General features: G+C 39.2%; 1 protein-coding gene across 2 annotated transcripts; it reads right to left on the bottom strand.

The window, feature by feature from the left end:
- Window positions 1-472: 472 nt before the first annotated feature.
- ankrd50l (ankyrin repeat domain 50-like) lies at window positions 473-17,363 on the bottom strand. 2 transcript variants are annotated; one of them, XM_089133171.1, is made up of 7 exons: window positions 16,967-17,363; window positions 14,043-14,302; window positions 12,007-12,721; window positions 6,496-6,743; window positions 1,780-5,397; window positions 1,500-1,529; window positions 473-1,380 (listed from the first exon to the last, which is right to left on the bottom strand). In XM_089133171.1, the coding sequence occupies exons 3-5, from the start codon at window positions 12,474-12,476 to the stop codon at window positions 1,781-1,783; spliced, it is 4,335 nt and encodes a 1,444-aa protein (XP_088989297.1). In that variant the 5' UTR covers window positions 12,477-12,721; window positions 14,043-14,302; window positions 16,967-17,363; the 3' UTR covers window positions 473-1,380; window positions 1,500-1,529; window position 1,780. The 2 variants fall into 2 exon arrangements, with proteins under 2 accessions (XP_088989297.1, XP_039511626.2); XM_039655692.2 differs by having other exon boundaries at window positions 473-1,529; window positions 16,967-17,362.
- Between the last annotated feature and the right edge of the window lie 2,263 nt (window positions 17,364-19,626).

A 19,626-nucleotide genomic window follows, 5' to 3' on the forward strand; every position in this document is an offset into this window, starting at 1 on the left:
AATGAATATTTTGGGGTGAACTACTAATACAATGAAGCTCTTATGATTTCATTGATTTTGTAATAAAATCAATGAAATCGTGACAATGCAAAAATGGTAATCGCCTCCCATGCCAGAGATACCAATTCGAGTCCTGCTCAGAGGGAGGCGAGTAGGCGGGTTAATACATGAAGAGTTCAGATGCAAAAGCCTCTAAATGCCATTTGAAATTTTCTTCTTTAATGATGATTTTTATCAAACTTGTATATTTAAGTTCAGTGATTTCACTTAAATGGCAATGATAATTACCTATTAATTGTTATTTAAGTGAAATTATTGAACTTAAATATACAAGTTTGATAAAAATCATCATTAAAGAAGAAAATTTCAAATGGCATTTAGAGGCTTTTGCATCTGAACTCTTCACATGCAAACCAAAAGGGTGGTCAGGTTTGCTTGTTTCTTCTCCATAGAAATTTGCACAGACACAAAATCATATACATTGTTTTAATTAGTGCATCTCAATTAATTTTAACATACAAAACACTATAAATTACCCATGGCAATGTGTTAAATTCACATCACATCTCTTCCTGTCACACCTATAAGGTTTTCATGACCATCCATTTAAATCTAGCCATCCTATGACAAACATGCACGTGTATTTGAGATCACTTATATATCCTTCCCTAACTACCTCTGTCTGCTTTTAGAACAATAACTTTTCACTTTCTTTTTCCCATCTCTCTATATAATTCAATTGGAATGCAGCTTTAAAATGTTAATTTGCCTTGCTGGTTTACTGTTGACAAAAATGACAGTATGTGAAAATTACAAACTCAAGGTGAATAAGCAGTGACACATCTATTTCCTGAAAAATCTTTAAAGGACACAAACATTGCTAATGACTTTATCTAGCACATAAAGCCACAAAGCGACAGTGGCGCTTTGAAAAGCCCTTTTTAGCAAGTCTAAGCCTGGGTGTAAACCAGAGAAATATACTGAAAATCACAGACAATTAATATTTTATTTGTAGACACCTTCCAATTTTGACCACATTCTTTTAAACAAAATAAAATAAAGGTGGCAATTCTGAGCACAATAAGTGTGTGTATGAAGATAAAAGAGTGGACAGCTGTTCGGTCTATGCCAAGTTGTCATTCATGACGAGTTATAATATGCACAAAAATCCCTGGGGTACATATGTCAATGCAAACTTTTTGAGGAAACATCCATAAGTGTCCCTCTGAATGTAAATATATTTTCCTGTAATTGTGTGAGAGTATGAGAGAGTGCCAGCTGCTCTCCATTGTGACGGCATAAGGAGGAAAAGCTTTGGAATGTACACAGCTTGATCCTTTGAACTCGGGCTCCTCTAGGCCTTTCCTTCTTCTTTTGTGCCTTGGGGTCAATTGGTTAAAGAGAGGTGGAGGTCAGTGTGTTATAACACTTTCATCTGCCATCCTCCTCTACTCTTAACATCTCCCACACTGTGCAGTGATTACCTACACAACCCTCACCTCCTTGAAATCCTAAATGCCCAGGTTTTCCTACAACAGACAAAGCTGTCATTAGAATTCCTGACATTCCAAGTCACAATCATAAATACTGAAGCTCAAAGTACAGTGTGGTTTACTTCAATCTGGCATATCTGAAAACTGCCTGATAAAAGGCATATTTTGGACATACTGCATACAAATATAACATCTTAATAAATTAATAAAATTCACATTAATTAGATAACTGACAAATTACAAGACACATGTATTGTTGTTGTACGTGTGAAGCTCAATGCCTCACCTCAGAGTGGAGTTTCCCGCTTGTAAAGTGCTGCACTGGTCGGCCCTTCAAACTGCAACTTGATTGCCTGTTTGAGATTCAGCTGAGGGTCAGTAGTTGTCATGTTAAACACAGACTCATTAGGTAAGGCACTATGTGGGGAAATAGCTGAAAGGTCAATGATTGGAGACATAGATGTCTTTTGACTTCCCCCCCAGTCATTTTTTTGTCCATGGGATTGGATGAGAAAAGGTGGATACCCCAAAGGTGGGCTTTCCCTAATTTTTGTCTGTCTAATTGGGCCCTCTTGGTTTGGCATCACCCCTAAGGATGCCATAACAGAGTTCCACTTTAGATCAACTCCTCCAGCTTGTTTGTGGCTCTTCTCAATCACATCCTCTATGATGTAAGGAGTCTTAGGTTTGAAGAGGTAGTTACCATCTCCCATTGATCCAAGCCCTTTTAAGGGGTTTTCTGAGTCAGGCACTTCAGTGAAGGTGCACTGTTCATGTGTGGGACTGCTCTTGGGTACAGCCTTTTGATTATGCCTAGATGCTCTGCCCTGAAGACTGGCAGGATTGGAGCCAGGAAGAGGCAAGGTGGATGGCCGACTGCGGGAACGAGAAAGTGAATGTTGTTGTATCTGCTGGATGAAATTTAGGCTGTCAGCAGGCACAGTCTGTACTGTGGCATGGGAGTGGCAGGTGGAGGAGGAAGTCTGTGAGGCAGGTATAGAGTGGAAACGCTCTGCAGTTGAAGCTGGGGAACAGGAGGCAGAAACGGAGGATGAGGATGGAGAAGATGTGGCTGTAACTCCATCAACACCCACCTCTCCTGAACAAAGAGATGCACGGGTCTTGACTAGGGCTGAAAGGTAAGAGGTGTTAGGAGCACCACTGGGTGAAAATGGTATGAGACCTGAAAAGGGTTTTGCACCATAGTTTTCTAGAAGTCGCACAATCGTGAAATGACCTTGTTTTCCTGCTACCTTAACTGGGCTGCGACCATAACGATCCACATGGTCTGGTTCTGCACCTTTTTCTAAGAGCATGGCCACAATTTCAGCATGCCCCTCCTGAGCAGCAATGCTAAGAGCTGTGGCACCCTGCTGTTTGCAAGCCAGGTCTACATTAAGACCTTTAGCCCTAAGGAGCAGCCTGCCAGCAGCTGCATGACCTCTCCATGCCACAGAATGCAAAGGCGGCCGACCATCAAGATCTCTTGCATTTGGGTCAGCTCCATATTTTAGCAACAGTTCAATACCTTCCAAGTCTCCTCGCCAAGCTGCTACGTGGAGTGCAGTTCGCCCTTCTGCATCTTTTGACTCCAGGGGGACACCACCTTTTTCTATGAGTAGGGTGGCCATATCTAAATGGCCCTCCAGGACCAGCAAATAAAGAAGAGGCCTTCCTTCAGCATCACGGACATCAGTGTCAGCCCCTCTACGCATCAATAACTCCACAATCTCCCGATGTCCCTGCAGAGCAGCCGCACTGAGTGCGGAGTGTCCATCATAGGCACGATGATCAATGGGGGATTTTCGGTCTAGAAGCAGCCTGACGGTACTGCAGTGCCCTTCTTGTGCTGCTAGAATTAGAGGGCTCCGACCCTCCACATCAAGCTCACCCACACGTGCCATGCTACCTCGCTCTGTCAATATTGCACACACACTTTTGTGACCTTCACAAGCTGCAGCATGCAGTGGAGTCCAGCCCAGATCATCTTTGTGATTCTCATCCAAACCCCTGTCCAGCAGTGCTCTTACAACTTCAACGCTACCCTTTGCTGCAGCCAAGCAGAGAGCGGTGCGGCCTTCTCCATCGATGCCATCCACTGCTGCCCCCCAAAAAAGCATACGATTAACAGTGCCAGCATGTCCCATAGCTGCAGCCGCAAGAAGAGGAGTGACAGAAGAGGGATGAGCTCCAGAACTTTCATCTACATCAGCTCCAGCTTCCAGGAGGAGTTCAACCACTTCCTCGTGCCCTTCGTAAGAGGCTAGTAGCAAAGGGGTCATTCCATCTCTGTCCTTATGTTCTGGATCAGCACCTCGCTCCAAAAGAAGATTTACAACCTCTCCATGCCTTCGTCCTCCAGCTGCCGACGGCACACACACTGCAGCTACAGAGAGAGCAGTACGTCCATCGCCATCTGCAAGTTTCAAATCAGCCCCAGCATCCAAAAGTATTTCCACTGCCTCTTTGTGACCCATGTAGGTTGCAGCTATTAGTGGAGTACGTCCCTCACGGTCTGAACGGTCTACTTCAGCACCATGTTTAAGGAGGGTCAACAGAATTTCCTCATGTCCACCCCATGCTGCTGCTCGTAAGGCTGTCCGGCCATCTGAATCGCACCCATCAATCTCTGCCCCAGCTTCCAGAAGTAGACGCACAGCTTCCTTGTGGCCACCCCATGCAGCAGAGCGAAGAGCAGTCCATCCCTCACTGTCCACATGCTCCAGCAGGGCCTGTACTGCAGGACTCTCGCTCCCTTGCTCCTGCACCCACTCTAGCAACACCTGTAGTACACCAGCATGGCCTTGTCTGGCAGCAAGCGTCAGTGCAGTCTGTCCCTGGTTGTCATTCACTGAAGGGTCTGCTCCACGGCATAACAGCAATGCAGAAACATCTGCAAGTCCAGCATGGGCTGCAGATGCTAGTAAAGTCCGTCCATCTGATGGGTCTGTATGGTTTACACTGACGCCACTGTCAAGAAGAGCTCTCACTGAGTCTTCCCTCTGTAATGCTCGTCGAACTATCCTGCCTCCTCCCCCAACACAGTGAACCCCCACACTGGAGCTATTGTCAGGGGAACAGCTTGCAGGGTAAATTCCACTTTTCATTAAGAGCTGAAGTACATCTTGCTGAATTACTACAGGTGTATGAGGAGGTGATGGCACATTAGAAGAACAGTCTTTTCTGGCACTACTAAGAGATGGAACTCCAGTCCATATCAACCATAGTGCCAAGAGGGATGGTTCCCCTTGATGGACTCCACTGCTGAGGAGGTGGTGGGCCAGCTGGCAAGTCTCCTCTGTACCCAGACTACTGGCTCGAAAAGAGAGGGACATGGCCAGAGAAAGTTGACCATCCTTCACACAACACAAAAACTTCTGTGTGCAGTATTTGACATCAGTTAACCATTCTGCAAAGCTGCTGTGAAAGAGGAGTTTACTGCCCTCGGGGCCATCTACAAACAGAGATGCCAGAGCACCCATCTGTGCTTGGAAGTCTCCAATCCCAAGGTAGGAGTCACGGCTTCTAGCAATAGTGTAGAGCTGATCAGCTGTTAGTGGTTGTGGGGATGCCAAAAGGATATTTAGCAAAGGCCTAATGTGGACAAACAGACTTCTAGGAAAGAGTCGCTGACAGAGCCATAGGTAAAGGCCATTTAGTGTGCCAGGAATGTCCCGAATTTCTCTAAGTCCTACTAGACCTTGTGCAACGCCATCTAGTACTCGCTCAAGAAACAAGAAACATCCACCACTTTTGATGTGCAAAAGATTAAGCATTTCAGCCGTATCTGGTGAAAGTTGTCTTCTCAAAGCTCCGTCCTGGTCAAGCCTCCGCAGGATATATTGCTGCACATCTCGTACAGTTGCAGGCTTTCTTAAGTCATCTAGACACAACTTTCTGAAACCTGCAGGGTAGAAAAGCAAGAGATAGAATCAGAGCAGTGTATACAGCAAAATAAGAGACAAAATAAGAGTTTATTCTGGATTCATCTACTTGCCTGAACATAGCTTTTCAATAAGGTGTACACTGTATAATTGGGTCTTTTTTATGTCACTGTCTTGCAACATTAGTACTTAGTGCAAACCTTGTAAAAATGACTAGCGGACAAAGGAGGAAAGCCTTTTTTGCCCTCCAGATTGGCAATCCAGGTGGATGCTGCACATTGGTGGTGGTTGAGGAGATTACCCCCTTCTATGTAAGGCACTTTGCGTACCCAGAAAAGCGCTATATAAATATAACGAATTATAATTATTATTATTATTAATCCTATAAGGGTGTGACATCAGATAATTTAGTTTCACCATATTTTTTACATTTGTGCATTAAACAGTTTTTGCTGCTCTAAGTTACAATGCAAATTACCAACATCACTGTAGCACATAAAAGCAATTTTAAAGAGAACACAGGATTGAACACCCTTAGAGTATTTCTTACTATTGGCACCAGAGACAAAGTCTTTTGTTCTTGGTATCTAAGCAGCAGCAGTATGAGATGTTTATCATAACTACAATTGCAGCATTTGTCAGAATAATTGCGATATGTTTTTTTTTTTTTTACCAAATTGTGTAGACCAACAACAGTAGTTTCTTTCCAGTCTTTTCATCTTGTGGGTAGAGGTAAAACATGAGAGTGCTCAAGGCTTTTCAAGCCTATAGGTTCAGAACCTTGCATTCAAATTTGTTTATAAAGGCTGAGCTATGCACATAACTAGTGTATAACAGATTGTAGTCTCACAAAGAGCTATGGGACCCTCATCTCATAACACCCGGCCATAATATACTGATATAAAAACAAACAGTCATAAGCCCTTATGTTTGGCAATACTGAATGTTTGGGTGGTCATACAAGTGTGGAGAACAACATAATTCATGTGTTACTAAAAATGTTTCTAAAGACGAAACAATTGAACAATTCATGAACAATTCATAACAGAAAGCAGTAAAGCTAATCATCTCACATTTCAGTGCTCATGAAGTGGTTTATGAATCATCCAAGTGTGTACCTGAGAACATCTTGCATATGGCTTTGTTCTGTCGGCGTGCAGAACAGACCAGCAAGATCCAGGGAGGCAAGAGCTGTATGTATTTGAGCAGGAGCTCTGCAATAGAGGAACTCTGAGTGGCCGCAGATTCTGATATCGACCGTTCTCCAATTCCATTACCTCCACAACACCCTGAGTCCAGCGAATCCACCACAATAAACACACTGTGAGCTGGTGGTGTCAAGGACATGAGAGGCTCTAATACTGCCCTAAAGAAAAACCAAAGGAGGAGTTTAAAATATATTATACAAAAGTTAAGGAATAAGCCAGCATGACGGCACAATTGATTGTATTCAGCTAGAACACTGATAGCAAGTTACCACTACTAGTATCAAACCATCATATGACCACACAGACATAATGACTTTTTTTTAAATGGAATCAACTTTACCTGCAAGACACTGATATAAAGTATTTAATTTACTGTAAATTTAAACTTCCATAACTTTTTCATACTTTCATTTTTTGAAGTGTTTTCATTTCAGCAATATTCTGCTGAGTGTTTTCTTTAAAACAAGACCAAACTTGGGTATATATTGCAAAGCATTCTTAAATTACAACCATTTAAATTTGAATAGTGCATTTTAACCCCCATTCTCAAAAAGGGGGGTGACAGCTAAGGGGTTAAAAAATGACAGCAAATGAAAAAAAAAATCATTTTAAGAACTGGAAATAGGAAAGAGATGTCATCACATATGAATGAAAGTCACTTCAGAACTAAAACAAAGCTTATCTGACATCAAAACAAGAGAAATTGTTTTATATAGAATGAAATCAAGTGACAAATTATGAAAAATTTTGGAAAAAAAAAACATCCTTTACATGTCTGGGAGTTATTAAGCTCTCATTCCTCAGCCTTTCTTTCTTTTTGGCCACTTCTTCTGACTTAAGGTGTGGTTGCAGAGGCATCGTGACTCAGTGTTGTGGAAGCTCAGTGATTTCCTGATGCTTCCAGGGCATACCAGTAGACCGATTCAAGATACCAGTTAGACAAGCAGCAACTTCTCACTGTCTTACTCTTATTACTAACCCACTTCACTCACTATATGATTGCCCTTTTAAGCAAACACTTAAACATAATATAATACTTTCATCAATCCCAGCCTAATATACACAATTTGAGCGTCCTCCTCATACGAGCTAAAGCATCCTGATACCTAAATCAATGGCATGAGTTTGGAACAGGACTATGTTTGTGTAGTAAATTGTGACAAAGAGCTCAGGACCAACCATCTACTACTGAAGCACTGCAAATGACTTAATCAATTTGAACTACCTACACATTTGAACTATGTGAGTGTATAAAAAATCTCAACATTTTCCAATGAGCGGTGTTATAAAAACATATTCTTATTAACAGCTTGCTTCCAAACTGGAAGCATTGCGATCTCTATAGAATAATCACAGTTCATATTTTAATAATGAATATCCACACTCGCTTTAATAGCAAAGCGTTTTAAACAACACACCTTATATTGTCTATCATGGTTAAACGGATCAGTATAGAAGTTCCTTTCTCATACTCCCGCCATAAATTTAATAATCACAAGCATGCTGTGTTTATCGGTTCCTTATCTCCAACACGTGGGCTCACATAATTTGTTGAGCTAATGCCCTTTTAACATGCTCACAGATCACAGCTTGAGCCGAGCAACCTAATAAATGTACTTCCTGACTCATTCTGTCCACAAAGACAAGCTATTGGCTTGTCTTGACCCCAGGAATGGTCATGCTTGTTAAAGTAGTCAAACAGAGAAGGGTTAAGAGATCAAGCTCAAAAGAACAGTTATGCGACACATTTTTTTGTTTTTGTTTTTTACTTCAGTAGAGGACAAAATAGAAGGGTTGTGGTCAAGGTCAGACCAGAAGATTACAGGAGTTACAATGAAACTGAGAATATGCTACAGTGACCATAAATACAATTCCATTTCGCTAGACAAACCATTTAGCTATCTACTTTTTCAATACAATACTCTTAAAGACATTTTCTGTTTAATACAACTCTCTAGCTTCAAACTGACAAAAGACAAAATGATTTCCTTATGACAAAAGTTCATGTCCAGATAAAATAAACAGATTATTTATTAGACAACAAGTGATCTACACTCTGAGGACAGTGTTAAAGGTGGCATATGTAATAATTGAGGTAAAAATATCCAAAAAATGAGCTACACGCATCAAAAGAATGAGAAGAAATAAGTGCAATGATGTAATTAAAAAACTGACAAGTTATAGTGCTGCCGAGATATAAACCTAAATTAGCATGCTAAATGACTAGCCCCGGCCCGGCAGGTGTCGTAATACCAGTTCCGGCCATGGGAGGCGGTATGCGGCCGGGCAACATTACCACCAGCCAAACTGCAGTACACGAGTGAGTCGCGCTCGCGCCGGCTTGTGTGTGTACTTGAACCTGATGTCAGTCGTGTGGAAATACAGCCCATTACTACATTTCAGTTCAGGGAAGAGTTCAAAAAATGATTGGTCGACATTATGCATGAGGAATACATTTTGGTAAGTTGTAGCATACTGTATCTTTCAACAGTGTTCGTGTTCTTTTTCCATTAGCTAGTAGAGATGATCGGTTCACGTGCGCTAGGGATCTGTGGTGTAACATGTACAAGCGCCAAAACGGTATTTATTGTTTGAATTGCATAATAAAATTGACAGAATCTGAGAGCTTAACTAACCTGCTTGCTAAGTGTTAATTGCATGTGTCTCACGGTGAATTCGTGAGAGCTGGCAGCTCTGAATTGCGCTAGGTTGATCAACATCAGCGAATGCTATCTGTCAAATTAATTCAAACTAACAATAAAAGTGTAATATGAACAAAACGAATACCGTAAACTTAAAATAATAGCCTGCAGGCTTTTATTTTCCCATATCGTCGAAATGCAACAGCTTGTTTTTGAGACAGGCGTCTATGAGACGGTCTTCATCATTTAGTGTTGAGATGATGTTCATTGTCTCTGATCTCTAAAAATCTCCATGTGAAACTGCGGTCTTCCAACCTTTTACTATCGTGTCAAATTATTTGAATAATATGCGGAGAAAGAGAGCGAAACAGCGCTCGTTTGTGTTGTTTGAAGACGTGAGTGCGTGCGGCAGCGGCACAACACATTTTCTGGAGGTATACTGCCCCCATCTGTTATGGAATATGGAATATTTTTTGATTTTTAGTTCCAGAAGGCACCTTTAAGCTTATGTACATCAGAGAGCATACTGAATACAGCAGGGACTGGCACTTGCATTTCACCTCTAAATTAACTCTTCTTGCAATCTCTTGCCAGGACCAGAAAAAAAAACATCACAGCAGTTTGTCAGCATGTGTAAGGCAAATGTGAAATGTGGGCCTGTACGTCAGATCTGTGAGGGAAAGCTGAAAGAACGAGTGTAAGAGCAAACACTGAAAAGCAAAAAAAAGAGAGAGAATAGAGAAAGCTGTCAGCATGGCGACCTCACCAACTCCAGAAACTAGTGGCACGATTCTCAGTCTTTATCCCTATTTTTCCCCTGAAGGTTGTAAATAGAGTCATCCATCTGCACTGAACGCTGGGCTATTGTGATAACTGTGAATAGGCATCATTATTGCGATGAGAGGAATAAATAAATAGCAGAAAAGCAGAACAATAGCCCCCTTTCCTGCCTTTGACAGAGTCTTTCTGAGGGGCACCAGATGAAAAATACGATTGGAGGAGGATAGTACAGGGGGTGGGAGGGTTTGGTAGGAAACAATAAAAGAAACCTTGTTCAAGCAAGATGCCACTGAGTGCATTTATAAAAAAAAAAAAAAAACATCAGCTTATTATAAATAACCAGAAAATGTAAGAAAATGTGTTCGCGTGATTTTGAAATTGTCCGTTTTTGTCCCCCTTTTCATTTCTTTTTTTCCAAAAAGCCCTCAGCATGGCTCCAAAACTGTTTACATGCAAAGCACAATGGGGTAATGTGCATGTCTACATGTCAGTTGGGTTGTGCTTCAAGATTTTATGACCTTTACTCAATAACAGAACAAAGTTTGAGGCATTTACATTATCTATGCATTACTGGTTAGGATTGTACAGAAACACACTAATTAAAAAAAAGACCAAGATTAAGTGGTGCAGATTTTTTTTTATATTTAAAACAAGTGACTTCTGCAATGACGATTTACCTTTTACACAAAACATCTTGAATTTAAGGTTTAATCGATTGTTTTTTTTAACCTTATAACTCCTTGTTGAAATACAAAATGTGCAAAATGACACTCTAAACAACATTTAGTTTTTTTCTGGTCTAGCAAAGGCCCCACTGAAGCGTCACTTTCCTTGCACAAACAATGTGAAATACAGAGGGAGTGTGTAAGGTACACCAAAGGCCTAGCTGTGAAACATCTGGGATTTCTCACAGAAGTAATGCTTGGAGAGCAAACATGAAATGCTTGGAGAACTAAAGACAGAAAGAAACTAGTTCAAAGAGTTCTTGAACAGGGAGTGATTTGCTGCAGAGCAAAAGCAAGAGAAACATTTGAGATATAAACATTTCTATTAAAATTGTATAATTTTGTACATTATTTAAAAACATGATTTTCAAGAAGAAATGTAATAGTTACTGTGAATCAAGCAGAAAAATTATCAGTTTTATACATCATGACATATTGATATAAATTGTTGAGAAAAATGTATTTTTCTCAGGATATTGCATTAAGAGTAGTTCACTTTTAAAAACAAAAATTGCTGACAATTTACTCACCCCCATGTCATCCAAGATATCCATGTCATTCTTTCTTCAGTCGAAAAGAAATTAAGAAATTAACGATCGCTCATTTAAAAAAAAAAATTGCTCTGTTATATGATGTGCGTTCGTGACTCTCCTATTTGAACTCGTTCATCAAAATGAACAAATCTTTTTTCGTGTCATTTGGTTCATTCAACGAACGAAATGAATGCGTTGACTCTGGAAAAGATTCGTTCATTTTGATGAACGAGTTTGAACAGGAGAGTCACGAACGCGCATCACAGAACAGAGAAAGGCGACCATTTGTGCTTAAAAAACTTAAACTTTGTTTTTTTTTTTTTAAATGAGCGATCGTTTCGCTTGATAAGACCCTTATTCATCGCCTGGAATCGTTTAAAGCCCTTTGAACAGTGTGCAATGAAACTGTCTTTTGGACCTTGAACTGTTTGGTTAGCAGTAAACTGCATTATGGAGAAAAATCCTGGAAAGTTTTCATCAAAACTTAATTTATTTTCGACTGTAGAAAGACATGGGGGTGAGTAAATTATTAGCAAAAGTTTTTTTAAAAGTGAACTACTCCTTTAATAATTCAAGTTCTTCTAACAATTTCCGTAACTATTAATTATTTTAATTGTGCCGTCATTCACACAATTTCCCTAAAATACATTTCAGAAGAAACATCTCTTGTTGTATCCACCTCTTTAAAAAAAAAAACTCTGTGACATTGCAATGTATAAATTGAGATAGATCTACACCAACCTTTTAAAAGTGTCATCAGGTGCTCTTTGGCAGTGAACGGGCTCCAGGACAGCAGCAATAGCAGCACTGCTAATCACTTTCATATAGTTTGGTCCCAGTAGAGGACTTTCCTTCAGCTGTTCAACCAGCCCCAGTACAAATCTCCACACTTCAATACTGCTCGCATCCTCTCGCTGGCAATAGTGCCAGGCCAAACACCGTGATGCAAACCCTGCCGCCCTGCATGCTTCCGACTGGGGCCAAACCAGTTCTGTGCAGAGAGCCGTCTTACCCGTGCCCGGGCCCCCAGTCACTAGGACCCCTGGAGAGACATGGGTCGCTCCCTCCACAGCCTTGTCGGCATCTCGCGTCTCCAGCCATCTTTGTAGCTTCTCGAGAGCCCATTCACGGCAGTAGAACCGCCGGCCCCGTAACAAGCTGGGTAACATGGTCCTCATCTGGCCCTCAGGAGATAAACAGGGACGGACCATGAGGATGTACCTTCTTCCATAGTCCCTTACAGAACAAGCGAAGCAGGTGCTCTTAGAATCGCTTTAAACCTTCAAAGTTTGCACTGCAGTTAACACAGAAGGAGCCGAGGGTTGCGTCGCGCTATATGCAAATTGAAATGTTTCCGGATAGGAGTCAGAGAGAGTGTCCTCAGATAACTGTTGGCTCCAGGTGTGTTTGTATTTTGCAATCCCGTAGGTCCAAGTCATGCTGCTACTCGGAAGCCCTGTAAGACAAAACAAACATAAAGCTGGAGGAGAAGGGTGTAATTCTGTCAATGTTTAAATACTTTCTCCTAACCCAAATTAATATATGGAAACAAGTCATAATAATAATAATAATACTTTATGTACATCACCTTTTATACAAGTGCTGAACAGGTCAGCATATAAAAACATATAGGAAAAAAATAAAACAATAAAAATTTTGTATAATGACTTAAACCTAAATGGTCTAATTGTTGCATTGGTCATATACACAGACTGTGGCATTCCCAACTAATGATTGTTGAGCCAACGTTGCTGTGAATGTTTTCATAACACCACAGTGTTTAAACTTTTCAGGGAAATTCATTTGTGATTGGGTCACTTTATGAATGACTTCTGGCATACTGTATTGTAAATCCCATGCAATCCTGGCAGAGGCGTGGGAAGTAGGGTTACTGCAGCTGTTCAGAATTTATAATAAACACTTTAAGTGGGCTATTAAAAAGTGTTGTTTATACGTTGAATAACGTTTTTTAAAAACATACACACTCATACACTGTTTGAGTGGGACGTCATATTGTGACCGTTGCAGTGTTAGTCTGCTCTACTCCTTTTTTGTGCTCATTTTCTTATTACCCGTCATTGTGCAGGAGCTTTTATTGCATATGACGGTGAAAACAGCTCAATAAACCTTTTATTTAAAAGCCTAAATTATGTCCCGTTGCATTACTATTGCAAGCAGTATCACTGATTTAAAAAAATGTGATGTGCAGTCAAATGTCCCATATTGTATTCTGTTTTAAACGAGTATTCTCACTGATTCACTTGATGTGCTTCATGTCTAATGTGTTTTATAGACTCAATATTGTTTCTCATTCAAATGAGTGGACCCCCCCCCCCCACCCCACCCCACCCAAAAAAAAAAAAAAAAAAAACACAGCACCCCTAACTAAAAACATCTTCTCAAGCCCCCGAATTCAGGTGGTGCTGTTTTACCTATTATGCTCAAAAAACATGGATCCTTTTGCTGATTCAAACCAGTCATTATTTTAGCAAATCCGTTTTGGTGATGAAAGGAAATTACACCCTTCACCTTTAAATGAAAGCTTGGCATTTAACTCACCCATGACAAGTGAGAAGGAAAGGTTGAGAGAGAAACAGAAATAGAAAGAGGGTTAGAACATATCTGTCAAACTCCCATGAAAGTGAGAGCTTGGATATTCAAGCAAGTTAAGTTGCCGACTCAACCCTCAACTTAAATTGTCCTAAGCAATAAAGAAATAAAATTAAAGATAGAATGAAAGAAAGAGAGTGAAAGAGAAACACAACACAAAATCTCACCTTTCATAAACACTAGTTATGTTTTTCCTTTATGTTTTCTCCGTGGTAATCTTCACTCCTCTCAAATGTTTTCTCTCTCTCTTCACGTCTTTCTGTTGCTCCAATCTTCCTCCTCGCAGGTCTTATGGTTCTGCTGGCCAGACTGAAATCTGCTCCTCCTTTCGCATTTTCTCCCCGGCTCCCAGCTGCTTACCGGTTTTTCTGGTCCTTTATCTCCTCCCCTCTTGCTTCTCAACATGTCAGGGCATGAAGTGAAATAGCTGACAGAGAGAGAGAGAGAGAGAGAGAGAGAGAGAGGAGGAGGAGTTAGGGTTTGGGGTCAAAGTTTAAACACAGATGCATGATGTCATATAGTGTCTCTCTTCCTTTGTTCATGCACATTCTCTTAAGAGAGTGAGAACTCATGGACAGGATCCAGATTGTTGCTCTAAATACACTTCACATGTCTGCAATTTATTAGAAGCCATAAAACAAAACAGAAGTGCATTCCCTCAACAGCCAGCAACCTCATTACAACAAATACAGTGCTGACAGTGTATTTACACAGTGTCTAAATCAACAACTAACTGAACAACAACATGAGGTACGGGAGGGGAAGTGGAGTGGATAAAGATATAGGCTGTCTGCCCAGAGGTCGCAGGATCGAATTGTTACAGATGATCCATGAATCCTCTAACCATTGCGCCCTCAAGGGAAGCGCCCAACCCAAGACTGCTCCAGAGGGGCTCTCCCTGTAATTACTGTACTGTGGGTTACTTTGAATATAGGAGTCAGATGAATAACAAGTAATATATGCGTTTACAAAAAATATATAAAATATCAGCATGTGCATGTACCACAGGCGTCAAAATACAAAAAAATTGATTGGTCCTGAATTTATCTGCTGCTTTATAGACTTCTACATATACTACTATATGTTTACTTCCATTTTACTGCTGTTGACGGTTCATTTTCGCAAAAAAAACAAACATATTTTACTCATAGATCACATCACAAATGTACCACCTTACACAAAGTATTTAAAGTAGGTATGAAATGGAAGTTGCTATAGTCCTTTCTTTCATATTTTGACATGTATCCAAGTGAAACGGCTTCTTGCAAAAGAAAAAAAAATGTAGTGCGGAACTTGATTTGGTCCATTGGGAATTGATTGGATGGTTGTGGTTTGCTATTGCTGTGATCACATGTGAGTGACAGGTTGTGACCTTTTGCCGAGAACAAAAGTAAACTAATCATTCAGTAAACTATTATAGAAAGTTTATTAATACACATTTGAGTGATTCTGGGAGTGTAAAATTGATGAAAAATAAAAAGTAGATTTGGATGTATACTTTGGGATGGCTGTCCTATAGGAAAGTCCATTGATCACCAAGCTTCAGTTTCAGCACCAAAGTTATCACCATATTTGCCAAAATGGCTTGATATACTTCAAATCATTAATGTTGTCCTTTATAAATTCAAGATTTCCACTTCCTCCATGTTTGACCATGTAGATGGTGTTCTTCTGCTCATAAACTTTGCTGTTTTTGCACCAGGCATACCGCAGATCATATCACTCCATAAAACATTCTTCCAAAATGCAGGTCTATCCAAATGACTTTTAGCATATTCAAGTCAGCCTTTTGTGTTCTTCTTGGTCAATAGTGGCATTAGGCAAAATGAAGGTCATGCTTGTCTAGTGTTCTTCTTATACTCTGCATTGAAATGTTTTTCCCCCTTTCTTCCGGTCTTTGGCAGTAAATTGATGGGTTTTTTTTTCTTTTCAGTAGCTTTGATCAAACATTTTATTCCCAAATTATATTGTGTTTTTCTTAAAAACTCTCAAAGGTTTTCTGGTACAACACATTTTTTACTAATGAATAAGGCTGCCAGCTGTGTTTCTAGGAACTTTTAGTGTTTTGGAGATCTTCTTGTAGCCAGAGACTTATTAATGTAATAAAACAATTTGTTCTCTCTATAGCTTTTGTGAGACTTGGCAATATTTGCAACTCAACTATAGCACATGTATGTGTAGCTAACTAAGTTTTGTTAGTGACTTGGCAATTAAAAAAATGTGAAAAAAGTAGATTAAAAATGTGCTTCTATTATAAAAAAGTTACAGTATGTATTTTGAAAACCATTATCAGAATAATCAAACTTTCACCATCAAATATGGAAAAACCAGTGCTAGGTAGTAACTGATTACATAATCTGGATAATCAGATTACATAAAAAATAATTTGGCTATTTGTAATTAGATAGGCTATATTAACTTAAAATACTAAAATACTCATAACTAAAGTTACATTTTTATTGATTAAATGATTATTCTCACATTGGCAGTAAATTATATAATAGATTGATTCTCCTTACTATAGCCTACCTAGGCCTATTTAAATTTCCTTTCTAATAAAGAAAAAAAAAATATTCTGGGAAACCCTGTCACATATTTACTTTCTCTTTTGTATTTTTGGTACACGAGTATCCAAATCAATGTGATAAACGAGTTAGGTCAAAAGTAATCTAAAACGTATCAAAAAGTAGTCATATTACCTTAAGTAACGGATTACGATAATGACTAGCCTACAATTTGTGTAGTGATTGAGAATCAGGTAAACGACTACAATTTGGAAGCAATGTACCCAACAATGGGAATAACATTTAGACTTTCATCACACTGTAAGCTATAATAAAATAGCTAATTATAAGCTTTTATCAAAATGTCACGTTCAGCCCGTTTGGATCTGAAAACACTGAATCTTGATCAAGTTGAAACTATCACCATTCAGTTCCTATTTAACAATTAAGCTAACGTTACACCATGTCCAAACTAAGTTCTGTAAAATAAATTATCCAGGAAGTCAACTCAAGAACACAGTGGATCGAAATAAAAAGATTTAGAACCCTTGCCTCAACGCTTTCTTCCAGCGTTCTGAATCGCCTACCGTTTAACTGACTGGAACCGGAGACTCGGCAGGTTACAGGTCCAGCATCTTCATCATCCCGACGCCCACCTGACACTCACCATGCTACACTGACAGCACAAACCCAAAGCATCTAAATCCTTCAAGATACAACGGTAAAATCTCGTTTTTCGTCAGCATGGCAACAGATCCACGCTTATCCACAGTGTCGCTCCGCGCACCCAGTCTCCGACGCGTTGGTTTTTGTACAGTGTTTGGTTACATGTAGCGTGATGTGTTGTGCGCCATGTCAGTCGATAATTCCTGTAAGTTTGCAGTTTGCACAAATGTAAATCACTTAATGTGTCTGCAAAAATAGAGCACATCGCGCGCTGCGCCCACCATGGAAGTCTGTCAGGTCCAAGTTTTCATGCATCTTGGTTGGTTTATTCCGATGCGAACATAGTAGCCCACGAGGGGGCGCGTATGTCAAGTAGTTTGAGATGGCAGTTTAATTCGGCTGTAATTAAAAATGGTACACCTTTAAGAAATATTTCTAATATAAATAAGCAAATGGAAACAAATGAAGAGTTCAGATGCAAAAGCCTCTAAATGCCATTTGAAATTTTCTTCTTTAATGATGATTTTTATCAAACTTGTATATTTAAGTTCAGTAATTTCACTTAAATAACAATTAATAGGTAATTATCATTGCCATTTAAGTGAAATTACTGAACTTAAATATACAAGTTTGATAAAAATCATCATTAAAGAAGAAAATTTCAAATGGCATTTAGAGGCTTTTGCATCTGAACTCTTCAAATATAGACAACTATAAAAGATATGTGACTGTGTGTCAGTGTGTATCACTTTCACAGTAGTTTCAGACATCAATTGATGTGCCATGAAAATGTCATAATGCAAAAAAGATCCTAATAATTACTCACAATAGGCTTTTTTTTAGATTTTGGGGTGAAATAAAACCCGAAATGTTTGTCTTTGCTCATCAAAATGTTCTTGAAATATTAGGTTATTTTGCTATAGCTTACATGCTTGCCTGCTCAGAGCATTTATGAACTGCTTGAGTTTTTTACCTTTCTGGCACAATCCTTTAATATTCAAGATTCAAAAATAACCTTTTTTTTTTCTTTTTCTGGGATGAACTGGAAATCCTCAGGTGTGATTTTTGCATTGGCAAAGCAGGACCAGGAATTCTGAGAATAAAGCTTGGAGTAAATTAACAGTCAGCTTCCCGCAGTAACACACCTGCACCAATGCTTAAAGTTTTCTTTCTCGTTCATTTCACCATTGGCAGACTGTCAAGAATTTACAGTTTTCAGTCATTACAATGATCCTTCACGGATTAGACTAATTGTTATATTTTCTAGATCAGATTCCATTTTAATTAATTGACTAAAAGGAATCATAAGGGTTATACAGAAAGAGAATAAAAGGGTTATACACACAGAGAAACATAGATTGAAATTGATCTGAGATGTTGAAATGATTGCATCTGGGTCTGAATAAAGCATTCAGCTGTTTTTCCTCTCACATGAATCAATTTTCCCTCCCACACACGCCTATAACTTTGCATTTTCATTTGTTGCTTGGAGCTCTGCTCAATACAGCAAGAACATATATTTTCTTAAGAGAACAGAACAGAGATGGTTCAGCAGCACACAAAGGATCAAATCGGTGACTGTTCTAACACAAGGCTATGTAAACATTGAGCAGACAAAGTCCAGACATGCCAGATATCAGTTTCTTGATGTGATTGAATGCTGAGCCAAGCACGCAGCTGCACTGAAAAAAATGATTTTTGCTGCTTGTTCAAATCGCTTAATTAAAATTAGCTTAAGCAACATAATTGCTTTACATTTTGTCCAAACTTAATTTGATTGTGTCCAATCTGCTTAAATATATGTACAATTTAAGTTTACTTAATCCGTTTGTGTTGGATAACATGAATGATTTGTGTTGCATTAACTGAAATTGGGCGGTGCATGTTAATTCCCAGCATGCTTTGCATATGTCTGAATTATGAGAGAATAAATGTTGAAATGAAGTGTTATTTTATATGTTTTTGAGAAAATAAGAAAAAGGTTAGTGTGTAATTGTGTTTAATGTTCAATTACATTGGAATTATTAGAACCATTTGAATTACAGTTGGTTACCATTGTGGAGAAGAGTGGATGATTTGGTTAGGCTGTGGACCGATTCAACTATATTTATAGCAACTGCTTTTTGCTGATGGTGTATGTATACCTTAACATTCAGTATGCCACTAAGTTCTATTGGTAACTAACTTCAGGCTATAGACCAGATATTGAGATGTGTGACAAACACATTCAATCTTAATTGGATAAATGAATATAAGAATTTGAATACTTGAAACAGCCAATCAGGGAGCCTTTTAAAATCACTTTGAGACTACTTAATTGGATAACTTAAAATGACTTAATTCCATGACATTGAAGATACATTAATAAATTATGTTTGTGTAACTTAATTGGTTCATGTGGGACCGATGTACACTATCAAATCATGTAAATCCAACAGACTTTTTTTTCAGTGTGGAAGGGATGATATTGTTGCATAATTTTACTGACAGGGTTTTTGTTGTGTTATAGGGCTGTCAAGCAATTACATTTTTTTAAATATATCTATGTGCCGATTAATTAATCTTATTGATTGCAATTTAA

Source organism: Pimephales promelas, chromosome 7, assembly GCF_988280905.1.
Source record: "Pimephales promelas chromosome 7, fPimPro1.hap1.1, whole genome shotgun sequence".
Classification (NCBI taxonomy): domain Eukaryota; kingdom Metazoa; phylum Chordata; class Actinopteri; order Cypriniformes; family Leuciscidae; genus Pimephales; species Pimephales promelas.